Source organism: Otolemur garnettii, unplaced genomic scaffold (assembly GCF_000181295.1).
Source record: "Otolemur garnettii isolate 467f Iridium unplaced genomic scaffold, OtoGar3 scaffold00056, whole genome shotgun sequence".
Classification (NCBI taxonomy): Eukaryota; Metazoa; Chordata; class Mammalia; order Primates; family Galagidae; genus Otolemur; species Otolemur garnettii.
This window is the reverse complement of record NW_003852451.1, coordinates 7,294,279-7,312,257: the sequence shown is the minus strand read 5'-3', so window position 1 is coordinate 7,312,257 and position 17,979 is coordinate 7,294,279. Positions and strand designations below refer to the sequence as shown.

Below are 17,979 nucleotides of genomic sequence, written 5' to 3'. Positions count from 1 at the left end.
CTGGGTGTTGGAATTTTCTTCCTCCACCCCCGCCCCTGGATCGCGGAAAGTTCTGAAGCCGGTTGCCAGTCTCTCTGCCTGGCTTTGCGCCCTGTGCTGTTACAGAAATGTTTGAATTGGGTGTTGAGGCCGACCCATTAGGAAATGGCACTTCAGTTTTTCTCCGGAGGCTTCCCACTTGCAGGTGTTGACTCTGGGTCGTCTGCCTCCCCTCGGCCTTTCCCACATCTGACTTCTTCACTCCAGACCTTGCCGTATGTCCTGTTTCCCAAAACAATGGTCAAGGATTCCAGAGACACAACAGAGCACCCTTGTGTGCAGCCAGATCTAACATGGAGGGGGTCGTTTTTTTTTAAGTGAGTTAACAGACTCCTCTATCTTAAATTACTGTTTAGAAATTGGGAGCCTCCCTGAAAGCAGAAAGTTACTAGAATATTAAACCCAGACTTCTCCACCTCATTTTCTAATTAGCCAATTGGAGTTTCCTTTTATTTCTTAAAGTAAAGATTTTATAGGATTCTCTGGAGGTAGAGGTTCTGAGGTCTTATTAAGTTTACATTATAAACAAAGTCACTGGTCCTTAGCCATTGTGTTCAGGGGCTGATCACTAAGCACATGCACCTCCTGAGAAGGCCATGGGGACTCCTGCTGGTAAAAAGGGGCCTTCCCAAGGACCTGCTGGCCCCCTTGGTGAGCTCAGTGGCAGGAGCTGTATGTTTACAGGCTAGCTTGTGTCTGGCCCTCAGAGGGGAGAAGCGATGACAGGCGCCATGTGAGCACATCTGCTTTGATTCTTTCCTTAAGATCCTATACAGTTTCTAGCTTCTGAAAAAAAACAGGGTTATTGTCCTTGCCAGCTATTGTTACAGGTATTTTTAGGAAAACATGTCCTAACAGCAAATAGAAATTAGAATCTTTTCAAAGGAATAATTTTATCGATGAGTATACCCCTAAAGAAAAAACTGTACCCCTGACACGTAGTTTTCTTTTAACCAAGTTTTCTGTGCTCCTTGAGATTTTAAACTGTCTGTTGAATGGCAGAGACACAGAATAAGAAAGGGGGTGTGTCCCAGGACCACACAGGCAAACCTCATGCCAAGGAGAGCCACCTTAAAGAGGAAACCTGGCTCTGACCTTGAACGTATTTCTGTGTTTCACCAACCACAAAACTAATACATCACCCAACACAATTCCTTTCGGAAGGATGACTGCCATCTTGGTCATTAAAATATTTTGGGCTAGTCAGCCCATCACTCTCTTTGTACTAGTTAAGGGACGTGTGGACATGCAGGTCTCACCTGCACATGGCCTGGATCACAAGGGGCCCATCTGTGTGGTATGAATGAGACTCACTTTCCTAAAGTCCCTTTACACGCCTCTGAGATGCTCTGGCTCTGTGAGATGCACTCCCGCCGTCCAGCTCTGCTCTGCTGACTTGGAGTGAGTTGGTTAGCCTTTCTTGCCCTCAACATACACTTGCTGTTTGTTCTGGACACTCTTCTGTGAGAACCGAGTAAACAGTCAGGTGCAGGTGTGGTGTGAGTGGGGGTGGGGAGGCCAAGTAGCCGTGTGAGGGACACAGTGGCCAGGAGCCAGCCCCTTGTGAAAGTCACAGTCTGGGGTTCGGACTTTTCTTCCCAAAGCAGTTGGGAGCCATGGGAGGGCTGGATTTTGCTTTTGATTTGGAGAAAGAAACTAGAAGAAAGTGAAGAGATGGAAACACTTGAGCACGTGGACAGCAGGATCGGGCATGAGAGGCCGTGGCTGTGCAGCTCTGCCCAGAAGGAGGTCCTCACCTGGAGAAAATAGTGTCTTTTTCTTAAAGGCACCAGAAAAAGCCAAGGGGAGGCTTGTGAATGGCTGGTTATTTGTATTTCTTTGTCTCTTATTCTGTTTTGTATTTTGACCAGTTTGCTAATAAAATCCAATCAAAAATGTTTCATTGTGTCACTTTGATACTATTGGGAAACATAGTAGAACTAAACATAGTAGTACATAGTAGAACACCTGCACCTAGGGCTTTGCCCTAGGAGGGTGGAAATAAAATGTATTTCACTCAAAGCCCAGGCAGGGCCACGTGGCAGCAGCTCTTGGCCCCAACCTGGAGAAAATAGCTTTAGGGAGCGGCTGGTCAGTGATGTCCAAGTGACCGAGTGTTGCTGAACGCAGCAGAGCCCCAAGAGAAGCGGGAGGCTAGGTTCCAAAAGGGACCTAGGACTTCACCCTTGGCTTTGAGGTTTTTTTCTTTTTCTTTTCTTTTTTTTTCTAACGTGAAGACAATGAGAACATACAGACGATTTGAACATGCTGAAGAGATGAATGACTAGGGACAATGTGGCTTCTCTGATGCTGTTCCCAGATGCTCCTATGAACGAGGGCTTCTCCACCCACCTGGATGTCAGCATCAAAACCAGAACACCAGGGTGGCGTGTTGCTACCATCTAAGCCTCAGGTCCTGTTCAGGCATCTCCAGTTGTCACAATAATGCCCTTTTTGACACAGATCCTGAGGATGGTGGGTTGTATGCAGTCACTGTCCCACCTTGGTTTGCTCTCTCTGAAAGTCTCTTTCCTTTAGCCTCTGTGACCTTGATGTATGACGTTACCCTCATTGGCCCCCCCAGACACGCCCTCCTCACTGTCCACTGCTCTGCTCTACCTGGTAGCTGTGGACTCAGCTGTTTAGGAATGATTGCGGAGAAGACCCTCAGGGCCTGGTGGAAATCATCCTTGAACTTTTTTTTTTTTTTTTTTTGCAGTTTTTGTCCAGGGCGGGTTTGAACCCACCACCTCCAGTAAATGGGGCCAGCGCCCTACTCCTTGAGCCACAGGCGACACCCCCATCCTTGAACTTCTTGTTGGCACAATTAGGGACTGTCATATAGCAGCGCTTCCCAAAGTGTGCCCCATGGCACACTTGTTTTGTATGATTTTAACAGATGTTCTGCAAAAAGTGAAAAGGCCCTGGGCTCTAATAAGTTTGGGAAATGCTGGATTGAAGTGAAAGGGCCTTTCCTGCTAAGAGACCTCTCAAACTCTTTAAAGGAGAGACTGCTAAGTACACATGCAACAGTAGGTATGTGGCCAGGGAGCCTCCTGAGGATATAATATGCACACTTTCTAAACATTGGCCTGTGTCCCTCCGGGAACTTAGTGGGCTGAGGGCCATTGCCAGAAACGCTCATGGGTGGCAAGAGTCTGTTGTCTTTCCCAGAGCCCCTGGGCAAGCAGCCCTCCGCTCTTTGAGGGACTCCTGGTTTCTCCCTTTTATATGTGAGATGCAAATGCCAGTGAACTTTGTTTTTCTCTCGCTAATCTTATTCTGTTTTTATAGGGTTCCCAGCCCCAACTCAGAAGGGTGGAAGAATATGAAGCTCCGTGAGTCTTTTCCTGTCACAGTTGTTAATATCCTGGTATGGGGCTTAAAGTAGACTTTCAGGATCATTTTTTAGGGCGCATGATTGGATAAAAAAAATGAATAAATTTTCTGCATCACATTTTTAATTACTCCCTGCAATGGCTGGTGAAGGGAGGATGTAGGGGAAGCCGAGAAATTCCTCCCCTGGGCTCCTCCTGGAGGCTCTGTACCCCAAGGGCAGGCCCTGGGCCTTTGGTCTCTAGACTTGTTCATGAGGGCTGCCCAGACAAAGTACCACAGACGGCCACTCACAGCCTTGGAGGCCAGAAGCCCAAAACCAAGACCTTGGCAGGGCTGGGTCCCTCTGCGGCTGTGATAGAGAAGCTGAATTCCAGCCGGACCGTGGTGGTCTCCTCCTGGCAGGCACGGAGGGCTAAGTGGGTCCCCTGGGGGCCTGATGAGGAAGGCTTGTCCAGCCTGCAGGGGCCTAAGTGCAGCCCCATTGAGGTGGGAAGGGTGCCCAGGCTGCTGTCCCCTCACACCCAGGGTTTCTGGGGGATGGCCGGCCTAGTCTCCAGTAACTAACTTGAAGAACCATTGCTGATTTTTTCAAGTATGCATTTCCCACAAGGACTGTGACAGGGATTTCCAGCCCTGTGTGCCGATGGCCCCCTCACTAGGAACATCCTCTGGAGTCTCTGGATAGCACCACGGTCTCACCCTCGAGCCTGGTTCTTCCCTCCTCTATATTTTCCACTAGCCCCACCTCTGCTCCAGCTCCTGTGGCTGGCTCTGTCCCCATCTCCACACTGGTGGCCTGGGGAGGTCTTGAGGCCTGGAATAGACAAGGGATAGCCACTGGAATTTGCGTCTAGTTGGACATTTGGTGAATTGGGTTCCAGAAGAGGGAGTTTTGGAAAACTGATCAGCAGTGATGGGCTTTGAGTGAAGTGAGGGCCTGAGACCTGGCCTGGAGCCAGCTTTGTGACCTTGGCAAACAACCCTCCACTCCAGGGTTGGTTTCTCATCTGCCACATGTGGGAACTCACAGTGCCCATCAGGTCATGAGTGGCTAAGTGAGGACAGTGGGACTGGTCACTCAGCAGTATTGATTGCCTGAGATCTCCACCCATCCCTCTGTGGACCTGAGCCATGGGACTGGGAGACATGCAAAGGCAGGGTCCAGGGGGAGGAAGGCCTCCTGCTCACCAGTCCAATAAAACAAGAGGATCCAAGCCTCCAGGCAGCTCCTGCTCAGAGCCGGGGCAACTGCTTTTCTCCACAGAGTGTGTGAACAGCAGGCACCGGGCCTGGGCACTCGGGGTAGGGTTGGGGCCAGGGAGGAAACCTGATTTCTCCCTAGTGTATGAGCAGCAGGCACTGGGCCTGGGCACTCGGGGCGGGGGTGGGGCCAGGGAGGGAACCTGATTTCTCCACAGTGTGTGTCGAGAGCAGGACCTTTGTCCTGGCTGCTTTGCAAACACAAGCAGGGCACTCGTGTTGGAGGTGGGCTGACTCTGGGTGTGCCCCACCACCTTCCTTTGGGGAGGGCTTCTGCACACCCTCTTCTGGGGCTGCGCTCAGTCCCTTGGGCAGTGACCCCCTGTGCCCTCCCTGGACAGCAGCTGAGCATTTCCAGAGAAGAAAACCCACAAGGAGGGTTTGGGGAGATGCAGCATCCTGAAGTGGGGTGTGCTTTTGAGCTCATTAACCCATGAGCCACTGGGCTTGGGCCCCAGCTGCACCAAGCAGGGAGACGAGAATCTCTGTAGCAAAGGGGACACCCGGCATTGTGCACCTGCTCACCTGTCCTCCTGGTGTCACAAGACTTCTTAGGGCTGAGGCCAAGGGCAGGGTGCCCTGGGGTGCTTTCTGTCATAGCCCACTGGGGTCTTACACCTGTGCAGAGGTGGCTCCCTGGCTCTTATTTCCCTGAGAACTGAGGCTATTTCACAGTCAGGCCAGGAGAGGACTGCCCAGGAAGGCACTGGCACCAGCTGAAGCCCGGGGATTCTGGAAAGCCTGGCTGTCCAGAGGTCAGCAGAAGACTGGGTTGCTAGAGAGCACAGGATGCTCTGTATAGGGCCGTGAACAGGCCTCAGGTCCCCAGGAAGCTGCCATTGTACAGCTGGGCACATGGGGCGGACATCACCCGCCCAGGCCCTGCAGAGAGGGCTGCGGCACAAACAAACGCAGCAGTGCCACGCTCACCCCGTGGGCCCCGCGGGTGCTCTGTGACTCCCAGGAGCGCCAGGCCTTCCTGTCCACTGCGGCAGAACCACGTCACTATGAACTGAGCTTCAGTTCAGCATGAGCATTCCTAGTCTCTGGCCCCGTGGACAGGAGGGTAGCCGCAGCGCAGCTGGGTGATGTCGTCTGGGTGTCGTGCCTGTAGCCTCATTGCAGGGCTTATCTGGAGAAAGATACGCTCCTGAGCTGGTGTGATGCTGGCAGGATTCAGTCCCTGCTGTTGTAGGACTAAGGGCCTCGGTTCCCACTGGGTGGTCACATGGAGGTGCCCAGCTCCCTGCCATGTAGGCCCTCCCCATGTGGCCACTGGCTCCATTGAACCCATCAAGGGAAAGACTCCCAGCAAGGTAGACGTTATTAATTTGTGACATAATCACAGGGTGTCGTCCACAGCACTGGCTGTTCATAAGCAAGTCACAGAAACAGCCACATTCAGCCGAGAGGCGGGGTCAGAGGTCGGCTGCCACGCTGTCTGGTCTTCCTCTCTTGCTGCCCCCTTGAGCTGAGGGACCAGTTTGGGGTCTCACTGCTGTCACAGCCCAGGTGATTGGCTCTTGGCAAATATGTCTCCCCCATTGGACCATAAGGTGGTTGGAGCTGAGGACTGTTGCATTCTATGTCCCAGGGACAGGACTGTGGGCAGTGGGGGCCCGAGGAGCCTGTGACTGCCAGGCAACCTGTTTGCCCGCCTTTGTTTGTCAGGGTTTGAGTTCCTCAGTAGATAACCTCCCAGGGGAGCCCTGAAGAGACTGGGCAGGGGAGTGGGGGGGCGGGGGCGGGGCTGCTGTCCTGCTCGCAGCCCTGGCTCTGCTGAGGGGCTCTGGCTTTTTCAGGGTCTGGGCTCTGAGCTGGTGGGCTCTCTTGGCAAAGCACCAAGCAGACAGGCAGCCTCATGCCTTCCACCCTTGCTCTGAGGCTGGTGCTGCAGGTGAAAGATTATTTCTAGTTGGATGTATTCCAGACTTTTTGTACTTGGCCAGCCGTTTGATTTCAAAACACCCCTTTTCAAAGATCTTTAAGTGAGACGCTGCACCGGCCACTGCAGCCAGAGCAGGGCTGGCCCCACTGAGGTTGCTGACCCATCATGCCCACCATGGACGACATTCTGCAGCAGGTTGGGGAGTTTGGCTGGTTCCAGAAGAAAGCCTTCTTGACCCTATGTCCACTCTCGGCAGCCTTGGCACCTGTCTATGTGGGCATCGTCTTCCTGGGCTTCACCCCTGACCACCACTGTCGCAACCCTGGGGTGGCCGAGCTGAGCCAGCGCTGCGGCTGGAGCCCCGCAGAAGAGCTGAACTACACGGTGCCTGGCCTGGGAGCCGTGGGCGAGGCCTTCCCCCACCAGTGCAGGCGCTACCAGGTGGATTGGAACCAGAGCGCCCTGGGCTGCGTGGACCCCCTGGCCAGCCTGGCCACCAACAGGAGCCACCTGCCGCTGGGCCCCTGCGAGCATGGCTGGGTGTATGACACGCCTGACTCCTCCATCGTTACTGAGGTGAGAGCCCATCACTGAGATGAGAGTAGGCTCTGCATTTTGAGTAACATGGGGGTTCAGCACAGGAGAAATGGAAAGCAAACCCCACGTGGCTCAGTTTTATATCAGGGAAGAGGGAGGAGGGCCGTGCTTGTCCTAGGTGTGGTGGTGTCTGGCTGTGCCCTGGGTGTTCTGCATTCTTCTCTGGTTTGATCCTCCACAAACTCTGAGGGTTTGAGGAGAACACTGAGGCCTAGAGGGTCCTGGAGACACCAGCCTGCAGGGAGACTAGGGGTCCTCTCCTTCTGCCCCTTGGGCCTCTCCTAGAGCATACTGAACCCACATTGCTCTGGCTACCCACTCTTAATATTGTGGGCCCCCCACCCTACACTCAAGAGTGATTCTAAGTGACCTTAACAGTGGATCTAGGGGGCTGAGGATCGCCCTGGCTTTGGAGTTAGACTGTCCGATCCCAGCCATGCCCCTCCATCACTGAGAACACTGCTTCTCTGAGCCCCTGTGTCTTTGTAGGTTGGGGAGGATGTAACCTGCCATGGGCTGGTGAAGCTTGGCCAAGGCCTGTGAGTCTTCACACAGCACATGGTTCCCTTTGGCTTGTGGGATAGGGCAATGGCATTGAAGGGGCCTTGCTTAGGGAGGTTATTAGAGCCTTTTGCTTTGAGAATCCTTTAGTAAGAAGTGCTGCCAGGGTTTTTCCATCATGCGGCCTTGTGAAAGTGTTGTACTATGACCAGTGTGGGCATCTGGTCAACTGGAGAAGCCACCAGCCAAAGCCTACTCAGAGCAACCACAGCTTGGGTTTGGTGTGGGCGCTGCCAACCTGAAACACCAGGTCACTGGCCACCCTTGTCCTTCCCAACTGTCTACCACCTCACGCTCCCCTAGGCTTGGGGGGGTGGTCTCATGAGTCTCCTTGCGTCCTCTTTTCCCTTTCCTTAGTGGCTTCAGTGGTGACATGTCTAGGACTATTTCTGGAAGAAGGCCCAAGGTCCTCTCTCCCTCCTGGCCCAATCGGTGCTCTTAGTGAGCAGACAAGGGAGTGGTATGACCTGATTTACATACTGCTGAATAGACATCCGCCCAGAGCATCCTCCAATGAGGATTTGACAACAAATTAGGTGACTTGCCTTCCAGGGATATTTACCCGTCCAGCATTCCCACTCGATGGGTGAATATTCCTGAAAGCAGGGCCAGGGGATGTATTTGTTCTCTGGGACAGAGACATCATGAAAGGATAAGGTGACAACATTCACCCCTCCACTCACCACCAACACACTCAGCAAGCATGTTCTAAGCCTCCCTCTGTCCAGCAAGCATGATGCTGCAAGGGAAGGAGGCTATGAGGTCCCTTAAGGCAGTCTCACAGAGTGGGAGGGGAGGCGGGTGGTGAGAGTGAGCCCAGTGTCCAGTTAATGTGGTGAGTCCTGTGAGCAGGGTGCGGAGGGACAGGTGGGCTCTATGGAGGGAAAGATCTCTGCTGTTGAGCTGATCCTGGGTGTCTTCCTGGAGGAGGTGGCATTTGAGCTGAGCCTGAGGTGGTATTTTGACAGGCAAGGAAAGGAAACAGGTGAGGGGGATGGAAATTCTAGGTCTGGGGAGAGTTTGAACTGAGGTTTAGGGTAGAGGAGCTTTTGTTCCACTCAGAACAAGCAGTTGGATTCAAACCCGCCACCTTAGGTGTATTTGGCTGGCGCCTTAGCTGCTTGAGCCACAGGCGAATCCAACCCGGGCCCACCAAACAACAATGATGGCTGCAACCAAAAAAAAAAAAAAAAATAGCTGGGCATTGTGGTGGTCGCCTGTGGTCCCAGCTACTTGGGAGGCTGAGGCAGGAGACTCGCTTGAGCCCAGGAGTTGGCGGTTGCTGTGAGCTGTGATGACATAGCACTCTACCCAGGGGGACAACTTGAGGCTCTGTCTCAAAAAAAAAAAAAAAAAAAAGAACAAGCAGTTGTCAAACTGATTGGAATCTGGGTCCTGTAGAGATGTAACAGGTAGAGTATTGATGGCATCTCACCAAGGGCCAGCCCACAGAGTCCTTAGTGCAGGATTGCCAGATAACATGCAAGATGCCCAGTCACACTTGAATTTCAGATAATACAGTTTGATAGGATAATCGCATCCCAGCTGTCATATCACGTTTGATACGGGTCACTGTGACTAGGGATGGAAATATTGCATGGATCATACAGTTAAAAAAAACTTGTTTATCTGAAATTCAGATTTAACTGGGCATTCCATTTTTATTTGCTAACTCTGGAAAGGACTTTAGTCTTATTTAGGCAGAGGTGGAAGACGCTCCCCGCTGCCCAGGTGAATGGGGCAGGCAGGGCAGAGGGGAACTAGAGCATTAGAACAGGTAGGGAGGCTTGTGAGGGGGCCATGAAAAGAGCCCTCCTGGGAACGTGGACATCATGGTTGTCATGGGCACGAAAGGAAGAGATGGCGTAAAAGGTGCAGACATTGACCAGGCTGGCTAGAAGGCCCAGCTTGATGGAGGGCTCTGTCCTGGGGTGGGAGATGGGAGAGCAGAGTACTGAGAGCCAGGCTGGGAACCCAGCAGAGGAAGCCATGTGGGCAGATGGAGGAGCCTGATGAGGTGACCTCAGCAGTGGCAGCAGGAATGGAGGGTAGGGACAGCCTTGAGGAACCCAAGACTGTCTTAGAATGGCTTGGATGTGACAGCTAAGGAGAACGCTTTATTTATTTATTTTTTTAATTTTGGGTTATTATGAAGGTACAAACAATCAGGTCATGATATTTAAATTTGTTAGGTAGAGTCCCTCTTGTAGTTGTGTCCTACACCCGAAAGGTGTGCTCTGCACCCCTGCCTGTGTTCTTTAGGTGGGAGCCCACCAATACTCCACACCCCCCCAAGGAGGGGACCTTAAATGACGAGGATTGTGAGGATCCTGGTTTCGTTAGCAGAGATCTCGAAGAGGTTTTAGGGGAAGGCGTTCACACTGGGCCACGCTGAGTTTGTAGGGTGGTGGGCTTCATTTGCAGGCACTCAAAGGCGATCAGAAGCCTGGGTGGGTGCGCAGGAGGGCAGCAGGTGGGAATTGCCTCCCACTCCTGTTGCCTCATCTCACTGCCTCCTGGCTCCTCAACCCCAAATGAATATTATTTGTGATTTTTATTGCTGCAGAACTAATTTTTAACTTGGTTTTCCCTTGGACATTGGAACTTGCTTGAAGGCGGACGCGCTAACTTGTTTGAATACCAATTTTTACTCCCAGCCCAGTATTTAGGAGCTGAGGTCATGAGGTCCACTGGGAAGGACTGTGGATGTCCCCTGACTTCTGACTCATCCATCAAGAGCTTGGGGGCTGTTGGCTCTGCACACAGTCCTGGGGCTAGTTGGCAGTCAGGGCATTTCAGGGAGGGTGGCAGGAACACCTTACAGAGACACTTGCAGACATTAGAAGGAAAACCAAAGAACTGAAAACAAATAAAAACATTGGCCAAGAAGGGAATAAGCTGAGGCCTGGGGTGGCCCAGGGGTGCCGGGTTCACGCCCCTCCCCACGCCTCTCCTGCAGCAGACACAGACCATTGTCTTGGTGATGTGGGTGGAGGCTGCAAAGAGACAGTTGGGCAGTTGGAAATATGGACCTTGGCACAGCCAGAGAACCCAGGAAAGGGCTGTCCCCACACGCTCTGATGCAGAGCACGAGGCAGGCAGACCCAAGCACGCCCAGGCTAAGGAATTATACCTGGGCTGGGGCACCTGGGAGAAGCGCTGTGGAGCAGGTGCCTTTTAAGCTGATTGTAAAGGAAATAAATATTGGGATTGGTGGAGAGAATGAGAGTGACACTGAGCAGCAGCTTGTCACCCACCCCTTTAGCTGAACCACCCAAGGGAGCAAGTCTGAATTAGTGCAGGAGACAGTTAACAGGAGTTGACACACCAGTATTTGAAAACCAGGTGGCAATGCAGAGTGTTACCTGTATTTCAGGGTAAAAGCACTCATGTCAAGGAACCAAGCCTCTGATCTGACAGAACCCAGGCTGGCCGAGGTCACAGTCTCTGAGGCTCTGAGGATTTGGCCCCAGAGTGGGGACAGAGGTGTGGCTCAGACTGGCAACTTTAGAGTTTGGGGGGAGCAGATAACAAATCTCAGTCTTTTTAAATGAAATGGTTAATGATTTACCAAAGCGGTTTTCAGATGACTGGAGAGATGTTCACAGAGCCCTTGAGTGTGATGGGAAATCAGGGGCCATGTGCTATTTCAGATTGGGAAACTGAGGCCCAGAACTGCTAGGGGACTGGCAGCCATCACAGCCCACATAGATGCAGCTATGAATCCAAAGTAGATAGAGCCGTGCAGAGCAGTGGGGCAGGGAAGAAAAATCTATCCCGACACTACCCAGAAGGGGCCTCAGCCCTGCGAGAGCCCTGGCCCCAGCCCTTCCCCTCCAGCCTCTGCTCTCTCTGGAGTGCAGCCTTCTTTCTGCCTATCCTATAAGAACAGGTGTGTGCCTGAGGCTCTGTGCCGGGGAGGGTGGGGTGCTTCAGATGCCCCTCCCCCGCTCTTCTTCCTCAAAGGCCTCAAATCCCACCAGCACCTGCCTTTTCCAAAACTCCAGACGGAGCAGGCCCTTCCCCAGCAGGCGGCGACCTGTCTTCCCCTCTCTTTTCTCCCCTGGGCCCCTCCCCTGCCCTGGCTCTTGGCTCATGGAACTGCCAAGTCTCTTTCTTCCCACACACCATGCTGGGATGCAGCCGCCCTCAAGACACCCTGACTGTCTCTGCTCCCCTCTTTTCAAGTTGTCACAGCTCCAACAGCGACAATAGCATGTTCATAATTATTGGCAGAATTTGTTTAATTAAATAAATAATAATTAATATGATGAAGGATCTTTGATAAATTCTGGAAAACACATTTCTTTTGCTACATTTCTGTTTTTGGAACGTTGCTTGGCTCTATTCCTTGTTACAAAACTTACCTAGCAGCCATGTCTCTTTTGAGGATGGGTTCACGCCCCTCCTCTGAGCCTTGTTCCCTTTACCAAAGACATTTTGTCCTTTATAACCAACTATCAAGGACAAGGCACTTGACAACAACCTCTTTAATTAATACATGATAAAATGAAACAAAGGCTTTAGGAATAGTCACCGGCATACAACATGGGGAGTTGGGGGTGGGGTGCTAGGCATCTATTTCCCATGTGGTTGAAAATCCACATGTAACTTTGACCCTCCAAATTCTTAGCTACCAATAGCCCACTGTTCACTGTGTGCCTTACTGATAACGTCCATTAAACATAGATGGATTAGATACTGTATTATTAAAGTACACTAAAGAAAAGAAAACATAGCCTGGTGTGGTGGCTCACTCCTCTGGGAGGCAGGTGGATGACTTGAGCTCAGGTGTTTATGACCAGCCTCAGCAAGAGCAACACTTGTCTCTACTAAAAATAGAAAACTGGCCAGGTGTTATGGCAGGAGCCTGTAGTCCCAACTATTTGAGAGGGTGAGGCAAGAGGATTGCTTGAGCCCAAGAGTTTGAGGTTGCTGTGAGATGTGATGCCATAGCACTCTACCCAGGGTGACAGAGTGACTCTGTTTCAAAAAAAAAAAAAAAAAAAGGAAGGAAGAAAGAAAAGATTATGTAAGAAAATGGTTGCTGTTGATTAGGTGGAAGTGGTGAGTCACTGCGGACTCCATCACCTTCATCTTCATGTTGAGTGGGCCGGAGGGGAGGAGGAAGGGGAGGGGGTGGGCCGGAGGGGAGGAGGAAGGGGAGGGGGTGGTGTGGCTGTTTCAGGGGCAGCAGATGCAGAAGAGGTGGAGGGGATGGAAGGAGCCAGGCGCGCTCAGAGAAAGAACTCCACACAGCAGTGCCTGTGCAGTTCAGACCACGTCGTCCAAGGCTCAACTGTATATTGATATTTACAAAGTGATTCTCCAGAGAAAGCTCCTTGAGAGCCCAGGGATGCCACGTTTGGCGAAGGCATTTACTTTGCCTGGAGGATGGAGAGGCGTGGCCCTGACTTACACTCACTTCTCTTTGTGGTTCCCCCCGCATGATGTGACTGCAGTTCAACATGGTGTGTGCTGATGCCTGGAAGCTGGACCTCTTCCAGGCCTGCGTGAACCTGGGCTTCTTCCTCGGCTCACTGGCCATGGGCTACATTGCAGACCGGTATGTAAAGGCTGGGCTCATGAGATGTGCCCTCAGTGCCCTGAGGAGGGGGGCTCTGGGGGACAGTGGTGCGAGAACACGGCCAGTTGGAGCTCCTTGCAGACACAAGTGGGGACGGGTGATAGCCCCTCACGCTCTGGGCGATTGGGGGCTGCAGGGGGAGTGGTCAGAGCTTCCTGTGGGTTGGACAGGTTGGGGGGGCTGAGAGGAAGGTAGGGCAGAGCCAGGCTTTATGCTTCAAGCAAGTGTGGGGTTGGGGTGGGAGCATGTGGGTTGGGGTGGGGATTCTACTCCCGCTGTTTGGAGGAGAACCGGGGTGGGAGGCAGGAGTCCGGCTCAGGTGTGTGAGGAGATGTGTTAGGAGTGGCCCGCAGGGTGCATGCGCGGAGATACCCGGGAGGTGGTTGGGTATGTGTGTTGAGCTTAGGAGAGAGCTTTGGGCTGGGACTTGCCATCGGTAGCTGGTGTTTAAGGTGATGCATTATGTCTGAGACGTGATAGGAGTGGGGGTAGGGAGAGCCTCAGCTTGTGGCAGCCGGTAGGGAAGAAGGTGCCAGTAAAGGACACTTAGATGAAATGGCAGCAAGACGGAAGGACAGCTCTTCTCTGGGGGGTGTGGACGTGAGGAGGGGTGGTCAGACTCTGGGGATGTGGGGGCCACGGGTGGCCACAACAATAGAAGAGAAAAGGGAGGTGAGAAGTGCATTCGTGTGTGCAGCCAGCTCTTTACTCAAGCTGGCTGTGGGGGACAGCAGGGTGGGCACAGCTGGGGTGTCCAGGGTGGGGCGAAGCTGTGGTGGAGCGAAATGGAGGATTTAGGAGGGAGGAAGGAACCCTGCTGAGCTCAGAGGGAGACAAGGATGGATGAGACCAGCACATCTTGGTCAGGACTGGACACTTGGGGGAGCAGGTTCCCATAGAGGAATGAGGGCCATTACGGGCTGGTGTGGGGCAGTACTGGGAAGTGGGGGAGGCCTGAGGCAAGAGAACAAGAAGCAGGCGAGTGAAGGGGGGTCTGGGGACAGGCAGAGTGGCAGAGAGGATAGGGCAGGCCCTGCCAGGCTAGCCGGCTTCCTCATGACTTTCTAAGAATGTGGGATGACTTTGTGGAGCCCACGTTGCGTGATGCTGGTGTGGGACTTCAGCAAACAAACTGTCCATTTCATTCAGGCAAAAAGGAGGAGAAAGGCAATCATCGTTCATTACACTAGCGGGTCTGAATACTTTCACGGAAAGGCTTCTATGACCCTGGAGGATTAACTAGGTGAGGGAGGAACTGTGGGTTTTTGCACGCCCTGTTTACTCAAGTCAACAGTAACATGATCCATTAAATAGCAAGGTCCAGGAGAGGACAGAGTGGGGACAGGAGAGGCTGCAGGCCAACCTCCTCCTGAGAGCAGCCAGGACTCCTCACGGGGACTGGCAAGAGCTGCAGAGATTTTAGGGAACAATGGCCAGGCTACATGCTGGACAGTGCTGTCCTGACAGCCTGCTGTGGTTCTTGGGACAACAATGGTCCCTCAAAACCTCAGTGGTCCCCCAGGACAGCAGCAATCTCCCGGACAACTGTGTGATGGGCTTCCCACAGGGACCCTGGCATCCTCTGACCCCTTCCCATCTCCTGTCTCTGTAGTTTCGGCCGCAAGCTGTGTCTCCTGGGCACTGTGTTGGTGAATGCCATCGCGGGGGTGCTCATGGCCCTGGCGCCCAACTACGTGTCCATGCTGCTCTTCCGTCTGCTGCAGGGGCTGGTCAGCAAGGGCAGCTGGATGGCTGGCTACACCCTGAGTAACTATGCCCGGGCCCCAGGCTGCCTGGATTTTAGAGAATGGCAGTGGTCAGGTGGCAGGTGGAGTGGGAGGGGCTTCTGGGGAATCCCTTGGTGGCACTGGTTACTGGGATGCTGCTGTATGATTCAGGCAGAGGTGATCACTTAGTTTGGTGCTTCTGTATCAAGTAATCTGTTTGGGAAATGAAATATTGGTGGTGGGAGAGGGGGCAGGAAACCGAGACAGTGGGAGAACATTTAATCACCTTAAGTTCTTAAAAGAAATTTCTCAAAAGAAATAAAACAAACTCAATTGGTCTGAATGCTATTCCAGGGTTAGGAAAGAAAACATAAGATGAGGCTTGGTGCCTGTGGCTCAAGTGGCTAAGGTGCCAGCCACATACACCTAAGGTGGCGGGTTCGAACCCAGCCTGGGCCCGCCAAACAACAATGACGGCTGCAACCAAAAAATGGCCGGGTGTTGTGGCAGGCGCCTGTGGTCCCAGCTACTTGGGAGGCAGAGGCAGGAGACTCACTTGAGCCCAGGAGTTGGAGGTTGCTGTGAGCTGTGATGCCACGACACTCTACCCAGGGGGACAGCTTGAGGCTCTGTCTCAAAATAAAAAAAAAGAAAAAAAGAAAACATAAGATGAAATAAGAGGAGAGATAAACATTGAGATTTTTTTTTTTTTTTGAGATGGAGTCTTACTTTGTCTGCCATGGCATCACAGCTCACAACCTTCAGCTCTTGGGCTTAGGCAATCCTCTTGCCTCAGCCTCCCGAGTAGCTGGGACTACAGGTGCCCTCCACAATGCCCAGCTATTTTTTGTTGCAGTTTGGCTGGGCCGAGTCCGAACCCACCACCCTTGGTATATGGGGCTGGAACTCTACTCACTGAGCCACAGGCGCTGCCCCCAACATTATGATTTTTAAAAAAGTTGAAATGTAAGTAGTAATAGCTATTACTCCTTTTTTCCTTTCCTTTTCTTTCTTTTTTTTTGAGACAGAGTCTCAGTCTGTTGCCCCAGGCTAGAGTGCTGTGGTGTCACAACTCACAGAAACCTTAAACTCCTGGATTCATAGGATCCTTCTGCTTCAGCCTCCCAAGTAGCTGGAACTACAAGTGCCTGCCATGATGCCTGACTGGTTTTTCTATTTCTGGTAGAGACAGGGTCTCCCTCTTTCTCAGGCTGGTCTTGAACCCCTGAGCTCAAGCAATCCTCCTGCCTCAGCCTCCCGGAGGGCTAGGATTACAGGCGTGAGCCACTGCGCCCAGCCTGTTAGCCTCTTTCCCCTTTCAAATATTCTATGAAGGGTGACAGGAAACAAAACATCCCTTCCCGGAGGACAGTTGTTCTCCCCTAAGTCACCTGTACTCCTCCAGGCCCAGGGATGTTCATTTGTGGAAAAGAGAAAAGAAACAGCCATGTCTCATGGCCTCTGAAGACCACATCCTCACACTTGGCATCACTTTTCTGAGACGTAGTTTGCTAGGGACAACAGAAAACCCGGTTCCTGCCTTCAGTAGCTGTGAGCTCACTGGCTAGGTCCAGTGGGTCGAGCCTATACACAGAGCTGGGTTGGGATTCACCTGGCTCAGAGCAACCCCTCCACCCTCAACTCTCCTGTCCCCTCCCTGTGTCACTCTCTGTCCCCCACAGCACACACCACATCATCACACAGCATAGAGTTCACCCACTGTGATACACATTGCCTGCCATTTCTCTCCTGTGTCTAAAGCCTTGGCACACCTAGAGCAGGGCCAGGACCCGACCCAGCACTCAAAGACATTTGCTAAATTAGTGAACGGCCAGGTCCTGAAAGGTTTCCTAGCTCAGTCTGGAGCTTCTGGAGACAGGCTCTGGGGGGCAGGGGCAGTGGGCTGAGTCCTGAGGTGTAAAGACAAGAAATGCACACGGGGAATGGGGGGACGACAGAAGGGGCAGGTAGAGAACTGCCAGGGGACAGAGCAGCCTGGGGAGCCCTTGGGGCCTCCAGCCGACTGGGGAGGGGACAGGGAAGACAGTGGGACTTGAACATGGCGTAGTTTAGGGAAGGACACAGGACACAGGAGAGAGAGAATTCTGGGGGCAGGTGGGCAGGGGTGAGGCGTGGGGCCCACGTGACCACTGTGTCTCCTGTCGCAGTCACAGAGTTTGTCGGCTTGGGCTACAGAAGGACGGTGGGGATCCTGTACCAGATGAACTTCACCATGGGGCTCGTGGTCCTGGCGGGACTGGCCTACGCCATCCCTCACTGGCGCTGGCTGCAGTTGGCCGTCTCCCTGCCCACCTTCCTCTTCCTGCTCTACTACTGGTAAGGCCTTTCCTCCGGCCGCTGGCCACTCTTCCTGCTCCCCTCTCCATCCTCTCTCGGCGCCAGGCATGGGGCCTAGGGCTGCCCCGGAGCCTAGTGCTTCACATGCTTCCCTCGTGGCATTTGGATTGTTCGGATCCTACCGGCCATCCTCCTTACGTGGGGAGCGCACCTCAGACAGAGGCTCTTTAAATTCACATTTTCTGTAGATAAAGGCAAGCCATACTAAAAGCTGAACAAAAATTCATCCTGGGGCCTCAGATTGTGCACCTTCTGGACACACTAGGCTGAGTGAACGCGAGAGATGGGGCTTGGTGGGTCAGCCTCGCTCCTGGTGAAGGAGGCAGCTTTCCGTGTGTTCAGTGGCCGAGGACATCTTGGGGATAATCTGTGAAAAAAGTGGCTAGGAGGTGGAGAAGTTTGGAGGAGTTTTACCTCTGACAGCCCCTGGACTGTCCCGCAGTGCTGCTGACATTAGGTCGCCCTGTGGTCATCTCGGTCTTCTTCCTCTTCCCCTGCTCTCTTTCTGTCTTCCCCCTCCCAATTTTCTTCCTTTCTTTCCTTTCTTTCCTTTCTTTCCTTTCTTTCCTTTCTTTCCTTTCTTTCCTTTCTTTCCTTTCTTTCCTTTCTTTCCTTTCTTTCCT

The 17,979-nt window shown here is 52.7% G+C and overlaps 1 protein-coding gene across 1 annotated transcript in view; it reads left to right on the top strand.

Annotated features, from left to right (window-relative positions):
- Positions 1 to 6,500: 6,500 nt before the first annotated feature.
- The window catches only part of SLC22A1 (solute carrier family 22 member 1), a 34,060-nt gene continuing 22,581 nt past the window's right edge, over positions 6,501 to 17,979 (top strand). The window contains exons 1-4 of the mRNA XM_003792429.3: positions 6,501 to 7,102; positions 13,147 to 13,250; positions 14,884 to 15,038; positions 17,167 to 17,335. Of these exons, the coding sequence (XP_003792477.1) occupies positions 6,692 to 7,102; positions 13,147 to 13,250; positions 14,884 to 15,038; positions 17,167 to 17,335 (839 nt within the window). The 5' untranslated portion in view covers positions 6,501 to 6,691. The remainder of the gene's footprint in view (positions 7,103 to 13,146; positions 13,251 to 14,883; positions 15,039 to 17,166; positions 17,336 to 17,979) is intronic.